Source organism: Hippopotamus amphibius, chromosome 8 (assembly GCF_030028045.1).
Source record: "Hippopotamus amphibius kiboko isolate mHipAmp2 chromosome 8, mHipAmp2.hap2, whole genome shotgun sequence".
NCBI classification, from domain to species: domain Eukaryota; kingdom Metazoa; phylum Chordata; class Mammalia; order Artiodactyla; family Hippopotamidae; genus Hippopotamus; species Hippopotamus amphibius.
The window spans coordinates 52,457,558-52,484,811 of NC_080193.1; the positions used below are offsets into that span (position 1 = coordinate 52,457,558).

The 27,254-nt window shown below is 46.6% G+C and overlaps 1 protein-coding gene across 9 annotated transcripts in view; it reads left to right on the forward strand.

The window, feature by feature from the left end:
* MGAT5 (alpha-1,6-mannosylglycoprotein 6-beta-N-acetylglucosaminyltransferase) overlaps nt 1–27,254 on the forward strand; it is a 355,963-nt gene that overhangs the window by 112,843 nt on the left and 215,866 nt on the right. For 6 of the 9 annotated variants that reach the window (XM_057745771.1, XM_057745767.1, XM_057745770.1 and 3 more), the window contains exon 2: nt 19,224–19,603. In XM_057745771.1, the coding sequence (XP_057601754.1) occupies nt 19,363–19,603 (241 nt within the window). In that variant the 5' untranslated portion in view covers nt 19,224–19,362. Of the gene's footprint in view, nt 1–14,219; nt 14,276–17,017; nt 17,125–19,220; nt 19,604–27,254 lie in introns of those variants that run through there. The other 3 variants (XM_057745772.1, XM_057745769.1, XM_057745768.1) reach the window with 3 other exon arrangements.

A 27,254-nucleotide genomic window follows, 5' to 3' on the forward strand; every position in this document is an offset into this window, starting at 1 on the left:
ACGTTCAGCTCCCACCCTCTTGAGTAATTCCCAGGCAGGCTTCTGGGAGAGCATTGCAGAGGCTGACTTCTTTCACGGCTGAGAGGCTGCCTTCTGAGTGGAGAATTCAGAACATTCTAGATGCCATGTCCCTTGATGATGGATAATAACCTCATTACAGTAGGAAGGAGACTTTGTGGTCTGAGGAGAGAAGGGAGCAGCCAGCTGAAAGTTACTCATCTGGTTCATTTCTTGACGTTTCTCCTGCTTGCTGTCAGTGAAGTGATGAAGCAGTCACTGGGGCTAAGGAGGAAGCTCTGGTGAATGGTTAAGACCTTGGGTTCTTCAGAGAGATTCCCAGAGCAGAGATGCCTGTATTATCCAGGGACAACACCAGCAGGCATCTTTATTGACCAAGGAGCTGCAAGGACCTTTCCCAACAAATATCAAGTATCAATACTTAATTTGCAGGACTTGAATTCCTTCCTTCAAGGAGTTTGACTCTTAACAGGGAGCAAACCATGAAGCTAGAATGTGTCTCTGTATCAAGAATTCCAGATGATGGGGGTGCCTTCACAAGAGATAGCAGTGTGGCTCGGTTCTTCTTCTGGAGGGACCAACCATCCCTCCTTGCCTGGGTTTCCCAGGGCAGGGGGCTTCCAGTGCTAGTACCAGGGCAGAGTCAGTTGGTCCCCCCACCTTCAGTGGTCTTTGTGGTCCTGGGCAGGTCACTCAGACTTTTTGGGTCCTGGGGTCTGCATCTCCCTTTCTAGGTAGATGGCTTTTAAATGCCCTTCCGGTTTCCTAGGATTGGCAGTGAGGTGTGACTCATTCACAAGCTTGTGTTGGGTAGAGCATGTGTGCTACAAGGAGACCCCCTGAAGCGTCTGAGAGTGAAGATCAGCAAGCAATATTTGGTTGAGAACAATACGGGCTACTGTTAAGAAAGTTAAGAGTGGTTCGGCGATTAGGATAAAGTAACAGACACTGTAATGAGGTGGCCTGAGTGGGTGAGCAAGACCATAAATTCCTTTGAACTTGGGCCCATCCAGGGACTTAAACAGACAAACAGAAAACCGCGAAAGTAGCGCAGACATTGATACATACGGAGATTTGTCTCAAAACTCTGGGTTTTCTGGCTTCTGTGGAAAGATTGGAAGATCTGGCCATCCCCAGACTGTCTACCCTCATGTTGTCCAGTGTCTGGAGCTGCAAAGTGGCTGCCACCTCTAGATGGGTCTCTAGTTCATCACGGCCCCCCGTCTCCCTCACCTACCACCCTCTCCCCTCAGACTTGTTTTTCTCCCATTTTTCTCTCTGCTCACTTAAATTATCTGTCTGGTAAGGTGGACACTTTAGCTCAGTAGTGCTTAGAATTTGGGGGCATGCTTAACATTACATTGGTTTCCTGGCCTTGCCTTGGCCACATGAATCACCATCTTGGGGAGGGGACTGGGCTGACATCTGTATTTGGAAAGTTTCCCCAGTGATTCTGATGCATCGTGAGGACTGGAAACCAGTACCTTAGCTTGTTCCTGGGGTAGGTGTTGGTGGGGCAGAGGAAATGAGCAAACAGTTCACCTGATCCCATGGGCTGGGGCTGTCACAGTGTGAGTGCAATGTGAACCGAGCTCACTGCGGAAAAACTCAGAGGAAATTTTTTTCAAAGCAGATATCCCAGTGGCATATTCACGGCACATTTTGCTGAGGTATTAATAAACGCTCCCCAGGTCCTGCTGCCCTGCTGCAGGCATTTAAATCATTATCATAAGGACCATAGTATTTCGCACAGAGTGATTATAAAAGTATTTTTAATGGGCTTATAAATCTAGTGGTCATGAGAGGCAAGTGACATGAATTTAGTGTATTTGAGGCGAGGGGTAAAATGGAGGGGGCACAGTTAAAATGAACTTTGGTTCATTTTCCGTTTTGCATAATGGCTTCATTCATGTACAATTCCTTCAACGGAAATGAGTTTGTGTCATCCGGTGCCCCCTTGCCTCTCCCCCTCCTGCCAGGATCGCTTTCTAGGCTATGAGAGTGGTCAGCCTGAATTATCAAAACATTTGAGTAGCTGGTCAATAAAAATCTGTTCTCATTTGAATCTTAAAATGGAAGGAACTTAGATACCACCTATTTCTGCTGCTTCCTTTTAAGGGCAGGCAAAACCAAGGTATTGAGATGTTAAATGACTCATTCAAAACTCTGTCCCTAGTCCTGGAACTCTGCTCTGGGTCCCCTTCCTCTGGTTTAGAGCTGTTCTCACCTGGTCCCCAGGACTGCAGAGAAACTGGGTATCTCTGTTGCCGTGTACCCTTCCTCAAGCTTGCAGCTTGCCAGAACTTTTATTCATCCTTTATCCCCCGATGTCTAGCCTGGAGCCTGGCATGAGCTGGAACGTAAATGAGGGAAAATGAAGGGAAGAGACCCAGTTTACATTACAGTGTCTCTGAAACCACTAGGGGGCTTCTCTCCATCCCCTGAGTCCTTGGGACCCCCTGGTGTTGTGCCCTGGGTAGAGCCTTGAGCCACGTGTTCTGAACGGCTGTGTGTGAGGGTTGGGGGAGGTGGCGCTTGTTGCTGAGAGCCGGGACCATGTCTTGAACTTTCCATGTCTTCTCCACAACATGTGGAACCACAGGGGGCACACAGCGAGATCCTTCTGTGCGTGTGTGTCTGACGGGGGTCTCTGCACTCTGGTCAGTTTTCTGGTTTTGTTCTATGGAAAGTACTCAAAAATACTGCTCTAATGTCACTTTGATGGAATTGCAAGAGAAAAATACGAAGATTAGGATCTCGTTCTAAACTGATCACCTGTGTTCATAGCCTCCCATTTTCCTCAGGATAGCCTCTGCAGTGTAAGGTATGTGTGTGTTTCAACCCCTTGCTATATACCTGGGGGCCAAGCTCTAATATTGTAGTTATGTTGCTGATCGCATAAATTTTAGTTGTACCTCCTCATACCTTTGAAATTAAGTCTCCACCATGAGGCTCCACACTCAGCCCGTTCTGGGTTCTCCTCCCTGTCACCGGAGCCAAGACACCTTGTAGCAGAGATGCTTCCTGGGGTGGGGGTGGGGTGGGTTTAGGAATGGGTGTTTGCACGGTCACCTGGGAAGCTGCTTTCTTTTTTAATCCCCAGATAGAAGCCCAACTCAGGGTGACTAAAGCAAACTTGGAGGAGGAGGGAGGGCTCTGCTCAGGACGATATCTTTTGAAAAACTTCCAGATGATTAACATGTAGCTGCCAGCTCCTTATTTGAAGAGAGCTGGCTGACTCACAGGGCTTCCTTGACATCGGGGGAAGAGCCTAGCCCTCAGTGGAAGGCAGCTGATGTTTATTAAGTGCTTACTGTTAGGTGCCCGAGCAAGTGATTTAATCCCTTTGGTTCTTTGCAGACTCACTCCATGTATTCATCAGTGGGATACCTTCGAGGTGTCAGGCTCTCTGAGAGATGCCGAGGCATCTGAGAGCCGTGGTGAAGAAGCTAGATGGCTGGGGTTTCTAACAGCTCTACCACCTGGTAGCTGTGTGGCCTTGAACACATTGCTTGGTTGCTCATACCTCGGTTTCCCCTGCTCTAAATGCGGACAGTCACTGCCCCTACCTCATGAGCTGAGAGGATGTGTGTTAATGGCCAGCTCTTACTGCAGTGAGGATGAGGACAGTCCTGCCTTCAGAGGGTGAGTGCCTCGTTGGGTGGCAGTCAGGGTCCAGCAGGGAAGCACTGTGGTCAGCATATGTGACATTGGACCCCATCTGTGCTTTTCGTATCTCACCATACAGTCTTCCCTCTGTCTGTACCCTGCCCCCCCCCCATCCATGCCTCATTTATCTATAAGTGAGTTATATGAATTTTTCTAGAAATATCCCAGAATTCTGTATTACCTCTTGTTAATGAGTGAGGCAGTGCAGTGTCATTATTGTGAAGATCAGTTTTGGTCAGAATAATAGAGCCACGCTCCCAGGTCCTCCTGAGAGGCTGCTGGGCCTTATACCAAACGGCCCTAAACTATGGTCCTTTTCTGCAGTTACTTTCTGTGCTGTCATCTTCCTTCATGCCTCCTGACTTCTAAAATTCCTCATCTCTCACCACCAGAGTAGAACCAAAGGTTACCAGGAGAAACCAAATGACCAGACTTGTTACATCAGTGTGCTTGGTTTTATGCAACTTAGTACACAGTCTGAGAGTTCTTGAGGAGATACTGTTGTATCCTTCTGACCTATCCTCTGTCTCCCTTTTCTACTTTTAAAGATCCTCTGATTATGGTGAGCCCACCGGGATAATCCAGGATCATCTCCCTATTTTAAGATCATCTGATTAGCAACCTTAATTCCACCCAATACCGTAATCCCCCTTTGCCATGTAATATAACAGGATCTGGGGATGAGGATGTGGACATATTTGGAGGACTGTTGTTCCGTGTGCTGCAGCTGCCTTGTTCTTTTTATTTAATTACTTAGGATATGTTTCTAAAAGGATTAAAATACATGATACAGGAAGATAAAAATACATTTAAAATTCAGGGGAAATAAATGAGGCAGGGAGAAAATAAGAGGAAATGAAGAGTCAGCAATGAGGTTTAAACACAAAATAGAGACCAGTTTTACTTCCTGGCAGTGGACTGTGATTTTTGGCTTTGAGCTTTTCCTAAGCAATGTCAGTTACATTTTACCGTGTCATGGAGTAAAATCCAACCAGTTGTTTAGATGCTCAGATGATACTAAGATGAAAGAGAACTCTTTTCTCTGGGTCCTTCTGAATTAAAGAAGAATAATGAGGAAAACCTTTGCCAGGTTTACAGTAAACCCAGAGATATGTTTTATCTGGCCATTTCCTTTTTTACAGCTTTCTATTTTAGGTCAAATATACATTGCTTTGAAGATTTCTTCCAAGACATGTTGTCCGGGGTCAGGCCAAATCCAGGGATTGGAAACATCTAGAGCAGCAGTTGCCGAGTGATGGTTTTCATGCCCTGGGGGTTCTTGAGGGGACCCTGGGGGTTCTTGAGGGGTCCCTGGGCTTTCAGCCATTCAGGCGGTGATGTCCTTTTCACCATTTCTATTTTCAAAAGTCATTAAATAAAATACGTACTTACATATATGATCTCCAATCCCCCTTTTAAGATGGAAGAGTTTGAAAGCCTACCAGCATTTATCAAGAGCTTGCATTATGGCTAATAGTTCTGTACCAGCAACCCAGGAGGTTTTTGGAAATGATATGTTATAAAAATATTTATATTCCTAATGGACTGTTGGTTATAGACATGATGCATTAGGAACACTCAGGTCAATGTATAAATTATTGAGCATTTTACTGATAATGCTGCCAGTTTTCCTTCAGATTATTTTCCCTTCTAGCCAAAAGTTGGATTCATCTGATCAGAATTCTTTTGGCACGTCTCACAGTATGTTTTTTAAAAAATCAGTATTTAGAAAGAGAAAATATTTTGACTGTGATAGTCATTTTGTCTTTTAATTTATTAGAATAAAAGATTCATACACCTGCAATGTGTTATTTGTGGAGAAATGCTTTCAAATAGCTGCCGAAACCACCTGTCTTATCCTGATATTTAGAAACAAAACAAGGAAAACTTAAAAAATAAACTTATGGGGGGCTGGAGATGCCAGTTAATCACACCCTTCTTCCCTTCTGGGTTCCGAAGTAGAAGAGTAGAAGCCAGATGAAGATCACACACAGTACCAGCTTTATTAGAGTAAAGCTGCGCTGGAAGATGGGTGCAAGACTTCTGACCCATCCTAGATGAAAATCTACACAGCTGTCAAGGTGATGGCCAGGAAGCCGTGGGTAGACTCTGCTGGGTAGGGACCCCCCCCCCCCCCCCCGCCTCTTTAACTTCTGGAGGCAGGGAAAGGGGGAGTGCACCCCGTGAGGGCAGGAAGCCCAGCAGTCCTCCTCTCCCCAGCTTAGATGCTGTCCTTCCTCCCCCAGAAGGCCTGTGAGCACTGAATGAAAGAGCAGTTACAGTCCCCTCTGTGGTTCTTCCTGGGAAATGGAGCATACATTCTGTGCGAAAATGTGTCCAGAGGAAGTAAAGAGCCCTCCCTTTATAAACCATTTGATTTGTTTTTAAATTCAGATACAAGAAATCTAAACATTGGGCTGTTTCCTGTCCAGTTTTGATGCCGAGGCCGTTAATTAGACTGCTCTCTGGTTTTAAATAGACATCGGGTCCCCACACCACATGTATACTAATAAGACTGAAATTTTGAAATTGATTTTGTTGACCAATCATACTTTTTTCTTACATAATTAGATGCTATATGTTATAGGCTAAATGGGCAAAAGGTGATTTGTCATTAATCAATTTGCACAGGAACAAAGATGGTATCAAAACGAATGAACTTCACAAACAGTAATATCTTGTTTCAGAAATGAAATAGGAATTAAGAAATGATTCGAAAGTTCGTAAGGTACGTGTGCCTGTGTGTATGTGTGTGAGAGAAAGAGAGAATCACTGTTAAAAGAGCCTTTTGTTACAAAAGATTGGGCAAAGTCGATCTAGAACAGTAGATGGATTAAGTCATCCTTCAAATAGAGTTTCATTCAGAAAGAACTTAAGTCATCCTTCAAAAATAGTTCCTTTCAGCAAAGCTTTGAAAAGCTTTCAATGGCCATAAAGTCAGTTATGTGCCCTGGAAGATATCAGAATTGGAGGCATTTCGAGAAACTTAAATATCGGTTCACATCATCTTAGGCAAAATTAAGGCCCCTGATAAGGACGCTTACCTGAGTTGAAGACTGTTTCACTTTGAAGTCACCTGGGACCGTAGTCTGGATTGTTTAGCAGGTTTTCGACACTGAGCACTGCAGCAATTAAAAGACGACAAAAACCCAATAACCACCCCCCCCGCCCCCCGTGGTGTCTAACTTTGAGCAGCACAGGATATAATATATGTTGGGTAGCTGCATAGAGCAATTTGTTGTATAGAGTTATTTGCTATATCAGAGTTAAAGTTGGAAGACATGGATCCAAACTGTGTCTTGGATTTTAGCAAAATGGATCAAAATCCTGCAATTAGAAAGCATGGCTGGTTGTCTTACACGCACTTCTAGTTCACCATGATGAAACCCTGCCATCTGCAGATGTCATTCTCATCTCAGCTGAATGCATTTTACAGTAACTAAGTATCTATAAGACAACTGGTCTTCCTGACATGCCTCCAGTTTCTTCAGAAGTAATATCAAATCATTAAGTTCTCTGTACATTATAAAAAGGGAAAGAATTGTATCATATTCTCTGTCATGCCCCATTGGAGATTGGCCCTCCTTCTTAGTATCCTGGATGAGATAAAAAGCAGTGCCTCTCAAACTTTAAATGTGCAGACGAATACCTGGGGATCTCATTCTAAATACCCGTTCTGATTCAGGTGGTCTGGGACTAGGCCTGAGATTTCTAACAATCTACCAGCTCATCTCAATGCTGCTAGTCCACAGACCAGACTTTGAGCAGCAAGGTTCTAGAGATGCTGGTTACTAGAGGCATTGGTAGACATTAAGGCCATTAGTTTAGCCTCAAATAATTCTTCATCTTTGGAGCCAAATGCCAGGGAGAAGTTAATAAAAGCCGTGACAGTCTACCATTCTGTCTCAACACGTCCTTCCATGGCAGAGAGGTCTAACAGGACTCTGTAAGTGGACTACCTCTTCCTGAAAAGCTTTTAACCTGCTGGTCTTTTTTTTTTTTTAATTTAATTTATTTATTTATTAATTTTTGGGGGGTACACCAAGTTCAATCATCTGTTTTTATACACATATCCCAGTATTCCCTCCCTCCCTCGAGTCCCCCCCCACCCTCCCCGTCCCAGCCCTCTAAGGCATCTTCCATCCTCGAGTTGAACTCCCTTTGTTATACAACAACTTCCCACTGGCTATCTATTTTACAGTTGGTAGTATATATATGTCTATGCTACTCTCTCACTTCGTCTCAGCTTCCCCTTCACCCCCCCCGCGCCCCCCAAACCTCGAGTTCTCCAGTCCGTTCTCTGCATCTGCGTCCTCACCTGCTGGTCTTGATCAGATCCGGTACTTGGAGGGCTGTCCTGTTTCTGCAGACAGTGTACACTCATGTGCCCCTCTCCAAGTGGAGGAGTGGAGTCCTGGGGTAATTGGATTCAGGGAGCACTTGTTGAATAATGAGCTTTATCTCAAGGGTATTGTCCTACTTTTTGGAAGTAATTTTGGGTGATTTTTGTGACTGCGGTTTTCTTTATTACTGGGGCCATCTGGGGCCTGTTGTCTTTCGTGGGTGTTTTCTACACATAGGGAGTTGCCAGAAGTCTGATCCTCAGAGGACAAAAAGTGCATTTTGTAGTTTTCAAATCCCTTTGTGGCTTTACTGTCCTTTGGCTCTGTGGAAGCAAATCGTTGAGTGTTTCATCCAACATCGAGGAGACCTAGCTAACAAATTGATACGCCATGTGATCTTTTCACAGAACATTCCTTTTTTCCTTCCTGGAGAGTCATTATCGACCTGTCATAATGTGTGTTCATCGTTTCCTGGGCTGGAAGCCAAATGACAGCCCTTTTCTATTTAAGAGTGTCTGATGTAGCATCGTGCAGATTTTGTCTTCTCAGAGCCGTCTTCCCTGGGCCTTGGTTTGTAGACCTGGACCTTTGTGGAGCGGAGCCTCAAACACCACCTACTAATTAGTGAATGGGGGCATAGCCAGCCCGGGCGTGAGCTCCTTGGCAGGTGCCAGGATAGTGTTGGCACTGAAGGCTGTGGAAGAAAATGAGACCCATCTGTCAGTGAGCTTGGGACAGCCTCAGGAATCCGGTCCCCTCTCATCTCTCTGAAGCCTCTAGTCTTAGCTCAGGGCTCTGAGCCTGTGCATCTTCAGGGCTGGTGACGGACTCCTGCGTCCCGTTGGTTTGCTTCTCCTTGCTCTGTGATCTAGTCCTATGGGCTGACCTTCCCCGAGCCTCGTCCTTCTGGGGTGGCTAAGGCCGTGGTTGTCATCCTGGATGCTTTTATCTTTTAGGGAACATGTGACAATGTCAGGAGACATTTTTAATTGTCACAGTTGGTGGCGGGTTCCAGTGGCATCTGTCTAAAAGCAGCTAGTAGCTAGAGGACAGGGATGCTGCCTGACACGCCACAATGCTTAGGACAGCCCCCTGTGACAAGGACTTATCTGGCCTCAAATGTCAATTGTGCCAAGACACCCTGGATTACATGGATTTATTTCATTTTTCAGGGACCCATACTTTTGGTTTTGGTGTAGTAGATGTTTTCAGAATTCTTAGAGTTGCTGTGGTTTCATTTTTTGGTTGATGGGAAATTCCGTCAACTCTGAATAACCTATGAGCCTGGTAAACGAAACTTATAGAAGATGGGAAGATCTTATCTGATTCAGAAGTGACAGCTTCTTTCTCACTCCTTTGTCACCTTTCCCTTTTGTCCATCTGCCAACAATGTGCACGCCTCCTGCCCGAGAGGCAAAGTCAGAATACAGTTATCCGTGTGTTTGCAACTGTTTTCCCTGCCCCTCTGCTCCCTCTAGTGGAGAAGGCCACATGCACAGTGACCAGAGGACCGTTGGGGGCAAGGGGGGGGTGGAATGGAATAGAGGGGGCAGGAGGGAAGGTCTGTTCTGGATACAGAGTCATTAGCCTTATTACAGTAGTTGAGAATTTATTTAACTGTTGGTGCCAATTATGGAGCCCTGAACTACACTCACTAAACGGTGTAACCACAAGGCAAATCCTGCTTCAGGTGGATAGGGCTGGCCGTTTCCCTTCCCCTGCCCACACCCAGAATGCAGCTGCAGCCTAACAGATGCAAGCTGGGCACAGGACTGTCTTGGGTTGATCACTTCAAAGGTAAAAGGGATGGGCCGGCCATGTAAAACCCAGGCATCAGAAAGCCCCCCCCACCGCCATCAGAATATAGCAAAGGTGTGTAGTTTTGGCAGGTGTCTTTTGGTTAGTGACTCAAAATAAGACTTGTTTAGCCGGTTCTAAAAAGAACAGTCTGTTTTCACTTCGAATGTGTTTTTCCTGTTTATAAAGGAGTAGAATTTGACAGAGAACTGAGTCAGGAAAGTGCAGGGGCCCGTCCATACGTGTTCCAGCAGCACCCCCACCACCATTGGTTCCTGGGCTCCTTTGCTCCACAGACTGGGAGGAGAGCTTGTGGTTAGCACAGCTGTCAGGGATGCACACCTCAGACTGGGGGCTGCTGCCGAGCGGGCCCCAGGACTGGCTTCAGGTTGGTGGCACCGAGCTGTCCAGGGAGTGAGCATCTAGCCTCGGAGCATCTTCCCAGGAATTTGGGCTTGTTTTGGAGAAAAAAAGCTGCTTTTCTTATTCTTCCCTCCTGCTCAGTTTCTCCTTTTAACAACAGAAGACACCGCATTTAGAACAAGACTCCCACCCCACCCCAGGCCATCTGCCTGCCTTGCACCAGTAATTTCATGAATGTATGTTTTTCTCCCTTTCATCTGCTGATTCTCCCAGCTCCTTGAGGTTGGTGGGACATCTCAGTAGACTCACAGTTTCTTACTGTCGCCGGACTGTGGTTTCTGGTTGGTGTTTCATATAAGTCTCTTCCGTTTTGAGTTTCTGCAGGCAGCTGGGAGATGCAGCTTGGTGTGGTGGAGACCAAATCGGATCAGGAAGCAGGACTTGAGTTATGGTTTGTTTCTGACTCTAGTTGGGAAACATAACGTTTTCTGGACCTCAGTGTCCTTCTCTATGAATCAAGAGTTTGTACTTCATTGTTATTTTCCTAAGCAAGATCTCACTTAGTGTCCCAGTCCGCATAAAGGTATTTTATACATTTCAATGTATCCTACTTCCTTTTAAAGTCAGTGACTAGGCCAGTGAGCTGCTCTGGTGAGCAGAGTTGGGAGTGGTGAGATGGCGGGCACTCGTGTCAAGATTAGCACACAGTTGATTTCTTTGCCACGTTTTGGTTGCAAAATAGTGGAAGTCCAGATTCACCCTGATAGCAAATGGTAATGGCTACTATTTTTTTTTTTTTTTAACACGGTTTTCCAAGCACTCTAAGTTGATTTTAATGTAAATTTTTACAGAGGCTGGAAAGAGAAATAGTAGGAAATTGTTTCAGAGGGGAGTCATTAGAGTTCCCTAAAGATAGTTATTACTACTTATAATAAGGAGTGATCAGACAGATGCCTTTGAAACTTACAATTTATGACTGACCCTCATCTAGCATTTAAGCACGGTCCCATAGTGTTTGCTCTCTTGCAGTTTTACATGTGTAGATATGTGGCCCTGAATTTTATAAAACAAATAAGCAAACAACACTGTTGCCAAGCATTACTTTTCCTGACCAAATTTGCATAGGATTTCCAAGTTCAAACTCCACATACAGAGGTAGGTGAAGTTTTGTTAAGAATCTCTGTAGTATAAAACTTTTTCTAACCAGTTGTTTTAAGAGAAGATATTTTAAACAAGGAAAGCATAACATTTTCTAGACCTCAGGAAAACAAAATTCAAATTAAAACATTTGTGGAACCTCAGAAACATCTCTGGGGAATCTGAAGTCCTCTGGAACACAGTTTGAAAACCAGTAACTAGGATCAGTCACCTCGTATTCATCTAGCTTGACAGTGTTCTGTGGTTCTACAGCTTTCCCCATTTTACTTATGCAGAACCTGAGACAGACTTGTCTCAGCTCCCACAGTGCTGATGGCTGGGACCACCTGTGGATCAGAGATTTCCAGGCCTTGGATGCAGGAGTTCATTCAGTTCCCCCTCATCACCCTTCTGGTCTTTTCCTGTGATCATCTCGGATACCCAGCAGTGAAACCAACAGCCTCCACCAAAGTTCCCCCTAACTTGTTTACCTTTCCATCCCTTATCTTGGACATCTTTTTGGTCCCACAGTCACTGCCCCTTCTAGAATTATCTCCTGAAGCTTTTTTTCCTCTTTTTTTTTTTTTTTTCTTTTAGTACCCATCTACCACCACATCCTCCTTAGTTTAACCCCATCTAGTCAAGGGCATAGTGATCTTTCACTGCTATGTGACAGATCTTAGGGTAAAAACTCCCAACAGGTGAGGTTAACTTACAGTCTCAGAGTTGCCCAGCTTCTTTTGTGGTTCACACCAGGAGGTAGTCCTAGAGGTTGCCACTCATTTGTATTTTGTCCTCTTATCCCCATCATCCGTTTTTTTCATCTGGCAGACACATAATGACCATCCCCTGTGTGCAAGGCCTTCCGATTCCTGGCATTTCCTGTCTTTAGGGTGCTTACAGACCCTGTTGGAGAAATAAAGAAAAGATTATCCTGCAGAGCAGTAGGTAAGCTCTTTAGAAAGAGCATCAACTACAGGGAGTGCTCCAAGGAAGATGAGCCCTCCTTAGTCCAGGGAGATAGGGGAAGTTTGAGGCAGGAGGTGTGGTTCAGTTATGAGATGGGGTGGGGTTTCCAAGGCAACATGGATGAACACTGCAGACTCAGGATTTCTTCCCTTTTTTTTTTGACTCCCAATAGTTTAATGTATTTTAATAGCAAACTTACAGGAACAGCACAGAAGACAGACAACATTAAAAACATGTACTTGCATGTAGGACAACTCAGTAAAGTACAGTGAGTGGGTGGAATCTACTGAATGATAAAAATGTCACAAACACCATTTAGCCGGAGTTGATAAGAAATTTATTTGTTTTAAAAAACCAAATGCTGTCATTGTCCAAAAAAGTTTAACAGGTTTATTTATAATTGTTATAAAGTTGAACTGCTGGAACTTGTTCACTGAAACATTTTGACTTGCATTAATGCTTTCTGTCCCCGCATTTATATTAAAAATCACACACAACTGAAAATGGAAAAACTGGCAATACCTGATTACCTGATTTCTGCCGCACCCCCTCCCCGCCCATTTTTCCACTTGCAGTCATATACTTAGGTACCTTTTGACTCCTTGGGAAAAAAAACCTGACATTCAGAACTACCAATAACAGGAAGAAGATAATTTTTTTTTTAAAGAATGAAATGTTTCCCATCATAGTGGATTCTTAAGCACGTTCTCTACGGATGCGGCGCGCTAGCTGGATGTCTTTTGGCATATCTGTTACACGTTTGGCATGGCTAGCACCTAGGTTGGTGTCTTCCAAAAGGCCAGCCAGATAGGCCTCACTTGCCTTCTGCAGAGCGCTGATAGCTGCACTCTGGAAGCGCAGATCTGTTTTGAAGTCCCGAGCACTTTGCCGCACCAGTGGCTGGAAGGGAAGTGTGCGAGTCAGGTCGGGGGCACCTGTCACGGTGAGGTCTCTTCACCCCTCCAGCAGAGGGCGCACTGCTTCGAGCGGCTTTCGTAGCCAGTGGCTTCCTCCGGGCTGTACCGCCCGTGGGGGCTGCGGGCAGTCTGCCCTGCGCGGGCCGTGGTCGCCAGACCTCCTTCCTCACCCTCTTCTCCTGCGGCTGGAGCTCGGCGAGCTGGAGGCGGCGCTGGCGTCGGAGAGCTACCACGGCGCGCCGGCCGCCAGCGCAGGATGTCGTGAATGCTGCTGTGCACGGTGAGGCGAGAGGCGGGCCCTGGCGGCCACCATGTGCAGCCGGGTGGCAGATCGGGTGGGCCGGAGCCGGACCGCAGAGGCGTGTGAGTGACCCTGTGAGTGTGGCACCAGCAGGCTGCGAGGAGAAGGTCAAGTCTCCGCGGCTGGGGCTGGCCTCGCTCCAGGAGGGATGGGCATTTCCAGCGTCATCCAACCTCCGGAGACACAGGTCCTGACGTGAGAAGTGGCCCTCCAGGGATGTGGGATGGGCCTCAGAAGGAACTTTGTCACTGCTTTGTCCGTCTGGCTTTGACGCCATCGGGAAGGCGCCGTTTTTGAGTGTCCTCAAGTGGTTTGAGAAGTCGGCACCTGGCAGGCAAAGCTGGCCTTGCTCGATACAGGGAATGGACTGGAGAACTCGAGGTATGGGAGGGGGCGGGGGGTGAAGGGGAAAATGAGAAGAAGCGGGAGAGTAGCACAGACATATATATACTACCAACTGTAAAATAGTCAGTGGGAAGTTGTTGTATAACAAAGGGAGTCCAACTCGAGGATGGAAGATGCCTTAGAGGACTGGGGCAGGGAGGGTGGGGGGGAATCGAGGGGGGGGGCGTCAAGGAAGGGAGGGAATATGGGGATATGTGTATAAAAACAGTTGATTGAACCTGGTGTACCCCCCAAAAAAATAAAATAAAATAATAATAAAAAAAAAAAAAAAAAAAAAAAAAAAAGCTGGCCTTGCTTGAAGGGTGGCCCAGGAGGTTGATCTGGAGCTGGGAAGGGCAGCTGTGTCTGGTAAACAGGTGGCACGTTTCTCCGCGCGTAATTTCCTTCTGTTGCTGGGCCTGCGGTCCGCCCTTAGTAAGGGCACCACCTTATCTTGGCTGTGCTGTGGGCAGTGGGGGAGGAGGTGGGTCTTCTCTGGGGCTGCAGTGGACCCGTGAGGCTTATCTGCCTGTCTCCACGTGCAGCTCCTCCTTCCACCCCAGCTTTGGAGGTAAGCTGTCTGGCTTGCTTGTGTTGTTTTTTGTTTTGTTTTGTTTTTGTAACAGCTTTATTAAAGAGATATGTTTCATATATCATACAGTTCTCCAATTTAAAGTATGTAATTCAGCGGGGTTTTGTGGTTTGTTTTTTAGTATATGCACAGAATTGCACACCCATCACCACAGTCCACCTTAGAACATTTTCATTACCCCCCAGAATAAACCCTGCAGGCCTCAGTTGGCACCTCCCCATTCCCCCATCCCCTTGAGCCCTAGGAAACTACCCTTGTACCTTCTACTTCTAGAGATTTGCCTGTTCTAGACATTTCATGTAAATAGAGTCATAACAATATGTGGTGTTTTGTGACTGCCTTTTTGCCTTTTTTCACTCAGGATGACGTTTCCAGGGATCGTCCATGTTGTAGCGTGTGTCAGTGCTTCGTTTCTTTTCACTGACGAATAGAACTCTGTTGTCTGGATTTGCCCCATTTGGGGCATCCGTTTGTAAGTTGATGAACATTTGGGTTGTTCCGTTTTTTGTCTATTATGAATAATGTTGCTGTGAATGTTCATGTAGAAGTTTTTGTGTGGTCATATGCTGTCATTTCTCTCGGGAGAATTCCTAGGAGTGGAGTTAGCTGGGTCATACGATAACTCTCTGTTTAATCATTTGAGGAAGTGCCAGATGGTTTTCCACACTGGCTGCACCATTGTACAGTCCCACCCACAGGGTATAAGGGTTCTCATTTCTCTGCATCCTCTCCAGCACTTGGTCTTATCGGTCTTGTTTGATTATAGCCATCTTGATGGGTGGGAATTGGTATTTCATTTTGCTTCTGATTTGCATTTTCCTAATGGGCTAGTGATGTTGAGTATATATATATATATTTTTTATAAATTTATTTATTTTATTGGCTGTGTTGGGTCTTTGTTGCTGCACACAGGCTTTCTCTAGTTGCGGCGAGTGGGGGCTACTCTTCCTTGTGGTGCACGGGCTTTTCATTGCGGTGGCCTCTCTCGTTGCAGAACACGGGCTCCAGGAGCGTGGGCTTCAGCAGTTGCGGCACATGAGCTCAATAGTTGTGGCTCACAGGCTCTAGAGCGCAGGCTCAATAGTTGTGGCTCACGGGCTTAGTTGCTCCGCGGCATGTGGGATCTTCCTGGGGCAGGGCTTGAACTCGTGTCCTCTGCATTGGCAGGCGGATTCTTACCCACTGCACCACCCCACTGCACCACCTAGAAAGTCCGATGTTGAGTATATTGTCATATACTTTTATTTTTGAAATTAAGATGCATTTCCTTGCCACAGGTCTTTGATCACATTTTGAAAGGTAGAAGCCAGATTTCATTGTGCTGAGGAGTAAATGGGAAGGGAGAAAGTGATCGCTGCTCTTTTTGGAAGTACAGGAATAGAGGAGATGCATGTTAGGGTGGTTAGTGGCCCTGATGAATCTAGAAGCTTAACTTACTAGGAACAGACTTGGTGCAAACTTCTTTCTGGAGGAGGATAGATGAAGCCATGGCTCTGGGCTGTCACTACTCTGGTTGGCAACAAGGCCATCTGAGATAAGCTCTGTAGCCCTTTTTGTGCCTTATTGAATCTAGTGTGGGAGAGGATCCAGCTGTCTGTCAGGAAATCAGGAGGCAGGCAGATTTTTAGCCTGATCGACATTTTGATCGCTATTGTTCTGTGGCCTCTTGATTGAATATCATGGCCATGACTGACAATTAAGTCCTTTTGTGGCACCAGCACCCTCTGGTGTGGATTGTTGTCCTATTGTTGTCCTATTACTGTGGGAGTTAGGGATGTTTCCCTAATGATGATTTTGAAAAGTCTTTTTAAATTCTTTTTTTCTAACAGCAAGTGTAGAGATGAATTCCAGTTTAACTCTGTGTGTGTGTGCTGATATAGATGCTGTTATTTCAAACTATGGATGCCATTGGAGAAAGGACTATTTCTGGTGGTTCTGTAGTCATGTAAAATCTGGGCTCTTAATAGTCGACTTAGAGATTTTTCACTCCAAATCTGTATGTCTCTGTGCGGGAAAAATTTAACCACGACTAGGTTTTTTTTTTTTTTTTTTTTTTTTTTTTATGCTCCTCGAATGTGCCACCTGGGTTGTCCTGACTACCAAGGCAAAGAAGCATGCCACCTTCTACTGGGTCCTTGCTCAGTTCTTGAGCCTTGTCTTTCTTTTGCTTAAACTTTGTAGCCTTGAGCGGCTTCATTGAGGAAGCGTAGCAGGGCTTTCTGTCTGAAAGCTGACAGGTAATTCCTGTCTGCATGTGGGGCTCTCTCCTAAAATAGCAAAAGAAAATTACCAGACTGTCTTTCTTGGTACAGCACCTCATTTACTTGCTCTGGGAAAATCCCTTCAGCCCTGGGGTGACATTGGCTAACTGGTGTGGGTTATCAAAAAGGAAGTGCATCTACTTCCTGGGGAACTAAGGGCAGCACCAGTTAGAGAGGTGGCTTCTAAAGCATCAGCCCCTCAAGGGTGGGAATCCTGTCTTGTTCCCTGTTCAGTCCCCAGGGCCTGATGGCAACACGTGCTCAGCGTATCCTTGTAGAAGGAGTGGATGGGAGGTGCCTTTCAGCTGGCGCACATGAGAGGGGCTGAATGAAGTGCCACAGTGCCTGGGTGACAACCTCATTCAGTCAGCAGGTATGTTAGTGTGCCCCTGGGGCCAGTGTCTGACTCTGAGAACTTAAGCGGGGCGTCTCTTAAAGGAAGTCATGGATCCCACACAGAAACTGGTAAGCAGTCGAGGTAGACAGACAAGTGTTTTACAGCTTCAGACCGGGGAGGAGCGGTGGGCTGGAGGAATTTATGTGATAAAGTGGGGCTGGAGGGAGTTCCTGCCGCATCGATTGGCAGTCCGGGTGGTGTGGCATCGTGACGGCAGCCATCTGCCTGCATCCGGGGCTCTGAAACTTGAGCAGGCATCAAAATCGCCTGGACAGCTGATTGAGACACAGGTTGCTGGACACCCCTCCCCCCCCCCGCCACCCCCAGTTGCTGATTCATTCAGTCTGGCGTAGGCCCTGAGAATTTGCATTTCTCACGGACGCTCCTGGTGCTGCTGAGTTAGGGACCACACTTTGAGAACCACTGGCCTAGAATTCAGCAGTTGCTAAACTTTTTCTGTTAAGGGCCAAGAGTGGGTGTTCTAGGCTTCTGAGCTACGTAGGATTTCAGTCACATATTCCTTGTTGCTTTTCACAGTCCTTTATGCATGTACAGACCATTCTTGGCCATAAAGAAATAGGGGACGAGGGGTGGCCCAGGGAAGACAGGGTGTGGTTTACTGACTTCCTGGGCAAGCTTATCCCTAGATTATCCCTCCTCTGCCATGTAGCTGGCTGACCTTCACTAAGTTAATCTCCCTGTGCCTTTGTTTTTTCATCTATAAAACAGACATGATAATGTTAATAGTTCTTATCATATAGGACTCTTTCAAGAATTCAATAAACTAAGGCAGAAAAAGCATCTGTCACAGTGCCTGGGATGTAACTAGAATGTATTTATCATTTACTGTCACTGTCAGTAGAGGTACTACCAGCTCCTGATGACTGTTGACAGGCAAGTCATCAACAAGAGTGAGAGAGAAAAACCAGCACAAATCCGCTGCATTGCAGATGCTGAAGGTTAATTGCCCCAGGGTCCCATTATCATTACTTTTTAGGCTACTTAGGAAGAAGAATCCTTTGACCTGAGACACAGGCAAACTCTAAATACATCCTGGGTTAGTCCCTCGTAGGCAGTCGTGCTCAGCCTTTGCTTAAAAAATAGTGCCATTTGTGAGCTGGCTGTTCTTGGGCCCAGGACTCTGTGAAGGGGTGGATATCTTGGCCCACCTGTAACCCATGAGCAGCCCGTGCTTCAGCCCCATTTGTTGGGAAGCCTTGATTTAGGACCTTGGTGCAACCTGTGCTGGTACCAGGTAGTATCTGGCTGCATTTGTATTGAAACAATACCTTTTAACCTCTCATTTTGCCCCATGGTGTGAGTGAAAATGAGAACCAAAAAAGCAGGCCATGGTGTGGCCCACATTTCCTGTGCTGAAGTGTGCAAGTGAGGAGTGCGGTGCAGCTCTCACTCATGGTAGCTGGCAGGGAAAGACGGCTGGGTACCTCTGCCGTAGCCTCTCTGCACTGGTGCCTGGGGAGAGGCCACCTGGTGGCCCTGAAACATTTAGCTCGGCTCTGGACACCACTAATGAAAGCTGGCTGTGCTTAAGCAATTCGGGAGACTCTCTCCCCTTTCCTTGTCTGATTACCTCCCAGGGGGCATCCACTTTCTGGCTCACCTCTCCAGCTGCGGGCTCTAATCCTTGCCAGAGCACATAATAATGACTTTGTAAGTTCAAGTTTCAGAGGCACAAAAGTGCCCGGTGGTGATAGGACCCCACCCTCCGCTTGCGTTTTGCTGACATTCAGTGAAATAGCCTTCCATCTCCTCCCCACCTTGCAAAACAAGCTTCCTGTTTTGAACTTGGTCCAGACTGGAACAGCCCTGCTACACCTGCGAACACGCGCAGACACACACGTCCCCCCTCCGTATTTGTACAGCTTCTTGTCACCCAGCCAGATTTCCCCTCTCAGCTTACAGATCCCGGATCATAACATAAGCTAGGGAACCAGCAGATTAAGAAAAAAAGGAAGTTCACGTTCTGGAACTATTTGAGTGAAAACAAGGCTCTGGTTTATTTCACTGTGTTTTGCCTCGATGCCTCTGCTAACTCTCCCCCTTCTTCGCAGCAGGATGGAAGCAAGGAAAGGGAGTCGGCTGATGCAGGAGCCCGAGTGAGATGAAGAAACCCGCGAGCCCAGCCTACACCATGAACTCGTGTCTCCCTTCTGTGCTGTAAGAGCCCTGGGCAGGTGAAGTTGCCAGAGAGCAATGGCTCTCTTCACTCCGTGGAAGCTGTCCTCTCAGAAGCTGGGCTTCTTCCTCGTGACTTTTGGCTTTATTTGGGGTATGATGCTTTTGCATTTTACCATCCAGCAGCGGACTCAGCCCGAAAGCAGCTCCGTGCTTCGGGAGCAGATCCTGGACCTCAGCAAGAGGTACATCAAGGCGCTAGCAGAAGAAAACAGGGATGTGGTGGATGGACCCTACGCGGGGGTCATGACAGCTTACGGTAAGTGCTGCGCTGCGGGGGCTCCTCCGTTGCGTGTGGCTTTGCCTCGAAGGGACCCCAGAGGCTCTCAGGCTTGGTCATGGATTGAGTATATCCCTTGCCACTACCTTTGTGGCGATAAATTGCACACAGAGAGACACTTTTAGAAGGTTACAGCAGTGCCCTCTGGGTGATTCTGACCTCTCGCGCACGCTGCCAGCACCAGGAGCAGTAGGGCTTTACAGTTAGTGCTCTATTGTATTTGCCGCTGGTGTCTCCTCCCTGGACACATTGCAGGATTGCATGATCTCATCTGGGAGGATGATCAAGGAGTGCAGAAAAATATTCTCATTATCGTTCCCTAAACAAAACTTAATTAGGACTGGTGGGGGTGAGGTAAGGAGGGTGGGGAAGAATGTTCTAGGGATGCCAAGAAACTCAGCCAAATGTGTGCCTCCCTCCGGCCAGTTTGTAGGACATCAGGGCTTATGTGCTGACTGATAGCTTTAACCTTCGGCTTCCTTGGAGTTTACTGCTCTTGTTTCTTGCTCTTGTCTCTGATTGTCCTCACTTTGAAAGAAATCTTTTGGTACTCGTTGCTTTTTTTGTCAGGTGCTTGAAATCCTTTTTGAAATGAGGTTGAGTGAAAAAAAAAAAATACACATATGGAATATTACTTATTTTTCTTTCAGCATAAGTTAGGCTTAATATAGAAAAGTTGGAAGCTGTAGACAAGCAGGAAAAAAAACAGGAAGAGAAAGGAAAATCACATATAAATCTACTGAGGAAATAACCACAATTAACATTTCAGTGTATATCTTTCTGATACGTATGTGCATATACTATATAAAATATATACATGCACACATATATGTGTATACATACCTACACACAAGCATATGGACACAACATATTTACAAAACATACACAGATACAAAACAAAAATTGCAATTGAAACTCGGATCAGGCTGTGTTTTGGAGAATCCAAGTTCCAGCCCTCCTTTGGTCACCGAGTATTGGAGTGGACTTGATCCGCAGAAGGTCACCTTTGTTACTGTGCAGTGACAATTCTGGTCATTGAATGGAGACTTCAGTAGCCTCAGGGTTTGGGACCTGAGGTATAATATAAATCAGATACAAGAGTGGGGTTGGGTGAGATGGGAAAGTTCGATGTTATACTTTGTGACCCATTCGAGGACTGTGATGTATGTAGAGTTCAAACGACGATTCCTGAAAATGTGTAGCAACAGGTTGATGCTTGAGTTCAAACATAAGAAATCGTGCTCAATTTTATATGTATAATATTTTCTTTTCAAAAGGATCGAGGAAATTTGGTTACTTTTTAATTTTATATAGATATATATAAAATTAATTTTATAAATATATATAAAATTACATATATATAATTTTTTTTGGTGAGGAGGAAAAGGTTGCTTTTAACATACAATGTGGACATTCTTTTTTTAGTGCCTACTATTTGAATGATCACACAATCTGCTTTTAATCTATTCCTTCAATATTTGACAATGCCTGTAGGCCCTGGTTTTTAATGTCTAAATAAAATGTCACCTTTTTTGATCTAATGGATCAAAAATGAGACTAGTTTGAGAGCTGACCTTGAAAAACAAGTAGGTAGTTTTTCAGAGGGTGCATTTTAAATTACTCATTGACTTCGATCTTCTGTAATAATTCCCAAATATTATAGGTAAACTGCCAGAAAAAGATAAAGCAAATTGTCACCATTGGTGTTACCAGTGTGTTACAAGTAAAGGTCACAAGTAAAACAGATGCTGTTTTCCAGTTTCTGGTTCAGTGCATTCCACGTTACACATTTGGAAGGGAAGAGGTCTAGTCCTATGGTAATTTCCTCCTTCTGTTCTTCTCGGTCTCTGTCAAACCTTTATCATGGGAAGAAAGAAGCCATATGAATGGTAAATTTATAGGCTTTTTTTTTCTAGTTGTTTCAACTGGTCTTATTTCTTGTGTACTGCTAAGCATCTCATAGGGTGGGTTTTCTCCACACTGTAAGGAGCAATGATCTGGTCTTAGCTTTCCAGCCTCACCGAGACAGTATGTTTTTAGAAAGATATCAAAAACTCCAGAGTAGTCTGTTAGAATATCAACCACCTTATTTGTTTATAATCATAGGACTTTGGAGCTCAAACAAACTACAGAAGCTTATTTCAACTTCCTCCCTTTACAGATGAACCTTAGCAAAATAGTCCTTCTCAAAAACAACAAAGAAACAAACGGCCCCATCGGCAAAGTCTAACCTATTTTTCTCTTTCATTTAATCAACTCGACATGCCAATCAAAGTGGTCTTTGGAGCTGAGTTTCAGGAATGTAATTGGGCTTTGCATTTGTGCTTGAGGTTTAGGGATCATCATGCGATGAAATATTACCAAGACATAGGTTCTCATCTCGGCACTATTGACGATTGGAGCCGGATAATTCTGTGTGTGGGGGACTGCTTGTACCTTGTAGGATGCTTAGCAGCATCTCTGGTGTCTCTACCCACTAGATGCCAGTAGCATCAAAAATGTCTCCAGGCTTGGAGGGCAAAATTTCCCTCCTCCACACCTTGGAGTCACTACGCTAAGACTGGAAACAGCAAACCCCTTTTAATAGCATCTTCTTTTGGACATTCTCAAGCAGATAATTGGATTTTGTTATTTAAAATTTGCCAACTGAGTTCGCTCTGGTTCTCAGTTCTGGGTACCAACTACTGGGATTGAGGCAGAGAGTATAGTCCAGGGCCAGTCCTGGAAAGCTGGAGAGCTATTCTGATGATGTGTGCTTCCCCTGGAGTCCATCACTAGCAGCTGTGGGCATGTCAACAGCCGGGCGGCTCTGGTGGTTGATGTTATGTGTCAGATGGAGATACAGAAACTGCAGGATGTACAGGGGTTTAGCTCGGTTGACGGAGTGGGAATGAGGATGCATGAACCATTGGTTCGCAATCTATTTTTCTGCCACAAATGCAGACCATGTGCAGAGAGCACTGCCTGGACGTCTGTCCTGGAAGAGTGAAGATCTGACCCTTGGTGGCTGAGATCTGTGTCTGGTTTGAATGAATCCAGTTAACAGACAAAAAAAATCTCTTCCTTCTCCTGTCCCATATTGATATATAATCAGAGGCTCTTGATGTGCTGTGTGTCTTCAATAGCTGTGGCAGGTGTTTGAATAATCACGGTAGCTGATTTTAGATTATTACTTATTTGTTAAAATTCCTGACTCGAGGTGCTAGAGCAGAAGAGTTCAGCAAACCATGACCTGTGGGTCACACTTGGAGCCCTGCCTGTCTGTGTAAATGAAATTTAATTGAAACGCAAACGCTGCCGTTCGTTTATAACAACTGTAATAACAGAGAAAGGTGGCAATACCAGTATTTATTTCATGTGACATCTACAGTGTGCTGACTCCACCTTTCTCCATAGTCTCCATAATTCATTTCTAAAACACTCATGGGATCGCGTCCCTCCTTGACGCAGCCATTTCCCAGGACTCCCGTGGCCTTGGGTCAGATCCTCCTGTTTTCCTGTGGGTTTGGAACCCAGCACCCCATTGTTCATGTGTTGTCTGTGGCTGCTTTTGTGCTCCAGTCCCAGAGCTGGGTAGTTGCCGCAGAGAGTGCAAAGCCTATAAGGTGTTCACTGTCTGCTCCTTTGCCAGAAATGTTTGTCAGCCTCTGACACGCAGTTGCTGTTGGTTGTTGGTTTGACTAGTCCTCAAACAGCAGCAGCAGAACTTTTAAAGGGTCCCCTCCTCCCCCATCTTCATTCTGGCGATTTGAAGAAAGACTTCTGACTTTCTTTGGGGATTTGGTCATGCAGAAGCCGTGCCTGGAAGATGTCCCGGGCGGCCTGTGTGGAACAGGCGGAGCATTCATTCCCAGGGTGTGGAGGGGATTTCTGGGGGCCTCTGTATCCCTGCGGAGAGGAGTGTGTGGAGCCAGAGTCCGCAGCTCAGGCCCCCGTGGCAGGGCCATGCCTGTCCGTGATTGCTCGGGAATTGCGTCACGCATGGTGTCACTCGCCCAGTCAATGCTGTTCTTGTTTCTGAGGTGAACTGATCTCTGTCTCCAGTGGCCTGACCCAAATTCTGATGCCCAGTGATCACCTCTTATCTAACAGGCCAGGCCCGGTCCACTTGTGTTCTCAAAGCAACAGGAGTCGACACTCAGGATAATGAGAGACACCCCTCCCCCACCAAAGGGTACATCCACACCTTATTAACCTTGAGCTTTCTTACCTGCTTGATTCTCTGGGCATTGGGATGCACTGCCCTGGACTGGTCACTAGCTCGGGCTGAAGCAGCTGTGACCCCTCAGCTTCTCTGCCAGTCCCCCCCACCAACATCCTGCTTCCCTGCTGCCTGGTTCCCCCTTGGCCTCCAGGTCTATACACCTGCTCTGACGTACCTGCTGTCTGCTGGTTCCCTGAACTCCTTGGTCCTAGACCATCCCCTGGCTTGGCTCTTATCCTTCTAGCCGGGCACTGTGGGCAGTGTCTGGGCTGTGGGCCGGTGTCTGTTAGTGTTGTCCACGTTTTGTGTGCACAGCTGGGAAAAGACTGACAGGACCCCTACTCTCACAGAGGCTACAGTCATTTGGGGGAGAGATAATAAACAAGAGAATGACAGCAGTAAATTCAAAGAAGAAAAAATGCAACAAGGAGATGGGACTTCTTAAAAAGTACTTGAGGAGCTACTTTGGAGGAGAAGGTCAAAGAAGACATCTCCAAGGAGGTGTCTCTTAGCCCAGAGGATGCTGAGGAGCTGTCACGTGGGGTGGGAGGTGGGAGGTTGAGGCAGAGCAGGCCAGGCAGGGAGCAGAGTATGTGCCAGGTCCCAAGGCCTCACATGCACTCCAGGAAGAGAGCAGAGGCTGCTGTAGTTGGGACAAAGTGAGCACAGGGCAGAGTGGCCAGTGCTGATGTGGGAGAGGCCAGCAGAGGGTGTGGGTACCGTGGCCCTGCAGGCTGTGGACTCAGTGTGATGGAAGTGGGGGAGGGGGCTGACCAGGATGGATGCTCTTTTGAGGGAGCCTGACCTGGCTTGCCCCTGCCTGGTGCTGGCTGTGACCCTGCCCTGTTGTGCACTGTCACCTCCACAGGGAGTTAAGGAGGAAGGAAGTTCTTTCTGTTTCCTTAAGGACATGAGGGTGGAGAATAGGGTGGAGTATTTGGTTGCTGGCAAGGGGGCAGTGGAGCCATAGCAGCTTTGGGCTTCTGTGGCCCTCGTTGGCCTGGCGATGTCCATTTCCAAGACATAAACACCATTTAGGGGTCTGTTCAAAAGCTGGTTCAGTTGGGGGGGCGGGGGGTGAAAGGGGAAGCTGGGACGAAGTGAGAGAGTAGCATAGACATATTTACACTACCAGCTGTAAAATAGATAGCTAGTGGAAAGTTGCTGTATAACAAACAGAGATCAACTCAATGATGGGTGATGCCTTAGAGGGCCAGGACAGGGAGGGTGGGAGGGAGTCATGGGAGGGAGGGAGGGGATATGGGGATATATGTATAAATACAGCTGATTCACTTTGGTGTACCTCAAAAGCTGGTACAAGAGTGTAAAGCAATTATATTCCAATAAAGAGCTTAAAAAAAAAAAAGTTGGTTCAAAAGCCAGTGGGGGAACCCTCACTGTGATACTGGCGTGGCTGCCTGAGGCTGCTCTGGAAATGTTGCCCTGCCCTGCGTTGCAGACCTAGGTAACGATCTGAGACTCAGACAAGAGCTTTTCCATGTGTTTCATTCCACCTCTCCTATGAAAAAGAGGAAGAAAAAACGTACATTGGACTTCACTGGATAAGCCTGTGAAGGTTTATTGTTTAATTTTTTTCCTTTTGCCTCTGTTCCTCCAAATCTGATCAAGGGATTGTGTTTTGGAGGCCTGGGTAATGTGGAAAACCACCATCGCCCCAGCAGAAATTCTCTGCCCTTGAGGGAAATACACTGTTCTTGGAGTGAAACAGAGAAAAGAAGAGCTGGGCTGTCTGGTGTATCTGAGGAGGCCTTGGTTACTCTACAGTGACGTGGCTGGTGTGATTCAAGAAAGGGCTCTCTGCTTTAAAAAGCTTGGAACCTAAAAATGGGGCTCTTTGGGGCTTGGGGCTTTTCCAGTGATCCTGTGGTAGAGGCCTGGCCCTCCCAGCATACTCATCCAAGCCAGGCCAAGTTCATGGGCACACCCAGCCCAGCTTGGATATCTGAGGAGGACCTTGGGTGTTTGAGACAGGAGTGCAGTCAGAATCTGGGCCTCTGAAAGGACCCGGAGACTCTTTCTTATGCTCCATTTGTCCTCAAGCCCTTTTCTTTCACACCACACCACACCACACCACAGCTTCCAGTCCTGGCGGGAAGGGAAGATACAGGTGTGAAGGGATTTGTCTCAGACTCAGTCCCACCCTGAAGTAGGTCCCTCAGCTTCCCTGGGAACCGTAGCTCCTCCCCCTCCCAGCTGTGTCCTGGTGCTCTTTCTGTCAGAGCTGCGTGGGCAAAGCTCACGGCCACCCTGAAGAGCTGTCCACCCTTCTCATGCCGCCTGGCAGTGCAGCTGTCTTCCAGGACCAGCGTCTGGACGATGGCTGCGCATCTTCCTGCCTCTGAGCCTCTGCATCTGCTGTTCCCTCCACCTGCATGCCTTTCCTCCAGAGAGACCCCTCCCCTCCTTTGGGTCCCTTTCAGAAGCAGGGCCCCACCCCTACTTCATTCTCATTCTTCATGACACTTAAACTACCTGTGATGACACAGTCACTGTCTTTATCATCTCTCTCCCCCACTTAGAATGTAAGCCCCTAGAGAGCAGGGAGTTTCGTCTCTTTTGTTCCCCACTGTGCCCCAGGGCCTTAGCATGTGCCTGGTGTGTGGTAGGAACTATGAATGAATAGCAGCAGTGTCCCCTCCCCCTGACTCTTTGTAGTACAGTTACAGCTGAGGCTAATTTGAAAAGCATGGTGGGAATTCCTTGGTGTTCCAGTGGTTAGGGCTCCGCACTTCCACTGCAAGGGGACCAGGTTTGATCCCTGGTTGGGGAACTAAGATCTTGCAAGCTGAGGGTGCAGCAAAAAAAAAAAAAAAAAAGGAAGAGAAAAAGAGAAAACACAGTAATACAGTAATGTTTTTAGTGAGACAGGAAACAAGAAGAGGTTCCCTGTGGACTTGGAGTCCAGGTGGCTCCAAGCAGCTATTATGCACAATCCTGACATGGGAAACGTTGTTTCTTCTGGAAAGCAGCTGGAGCGTGTTTATCTGTGGCTTGTGGAAGCTCTCCTTACTAGGTGTGTGACCTTGGGCAAGTCACTGTAAAAGGCTGCCTCCGCTTCTGTCTAGTAGAGGATATAATATCACTGACCTCATTGGCTGGTTGACCTCATAGGATTGCATGTGACCAAGCTTATCCAAGCACTTAGGTTAGTCACGTGTTCATTATTATGAGTTATAATAACCCTGGCCTACACAGACCTGCAGTAGTTACCACCCAACCAGTAGAGCTGACATTGTTTATTCATTTGAACCGCGGGGTTTCAGGAACCTGTTTATGGAGCTGATTTGGGGGTTTACAGGGGACAGGGCCTGACCAGAGAGGAGGGGAAATAAGCTGTGGTCTGGAGGGAGGCAGGCTTACCACCCCATCCTAAACAAGATGCCCAAGGCTTGTCCGCCAGAATCC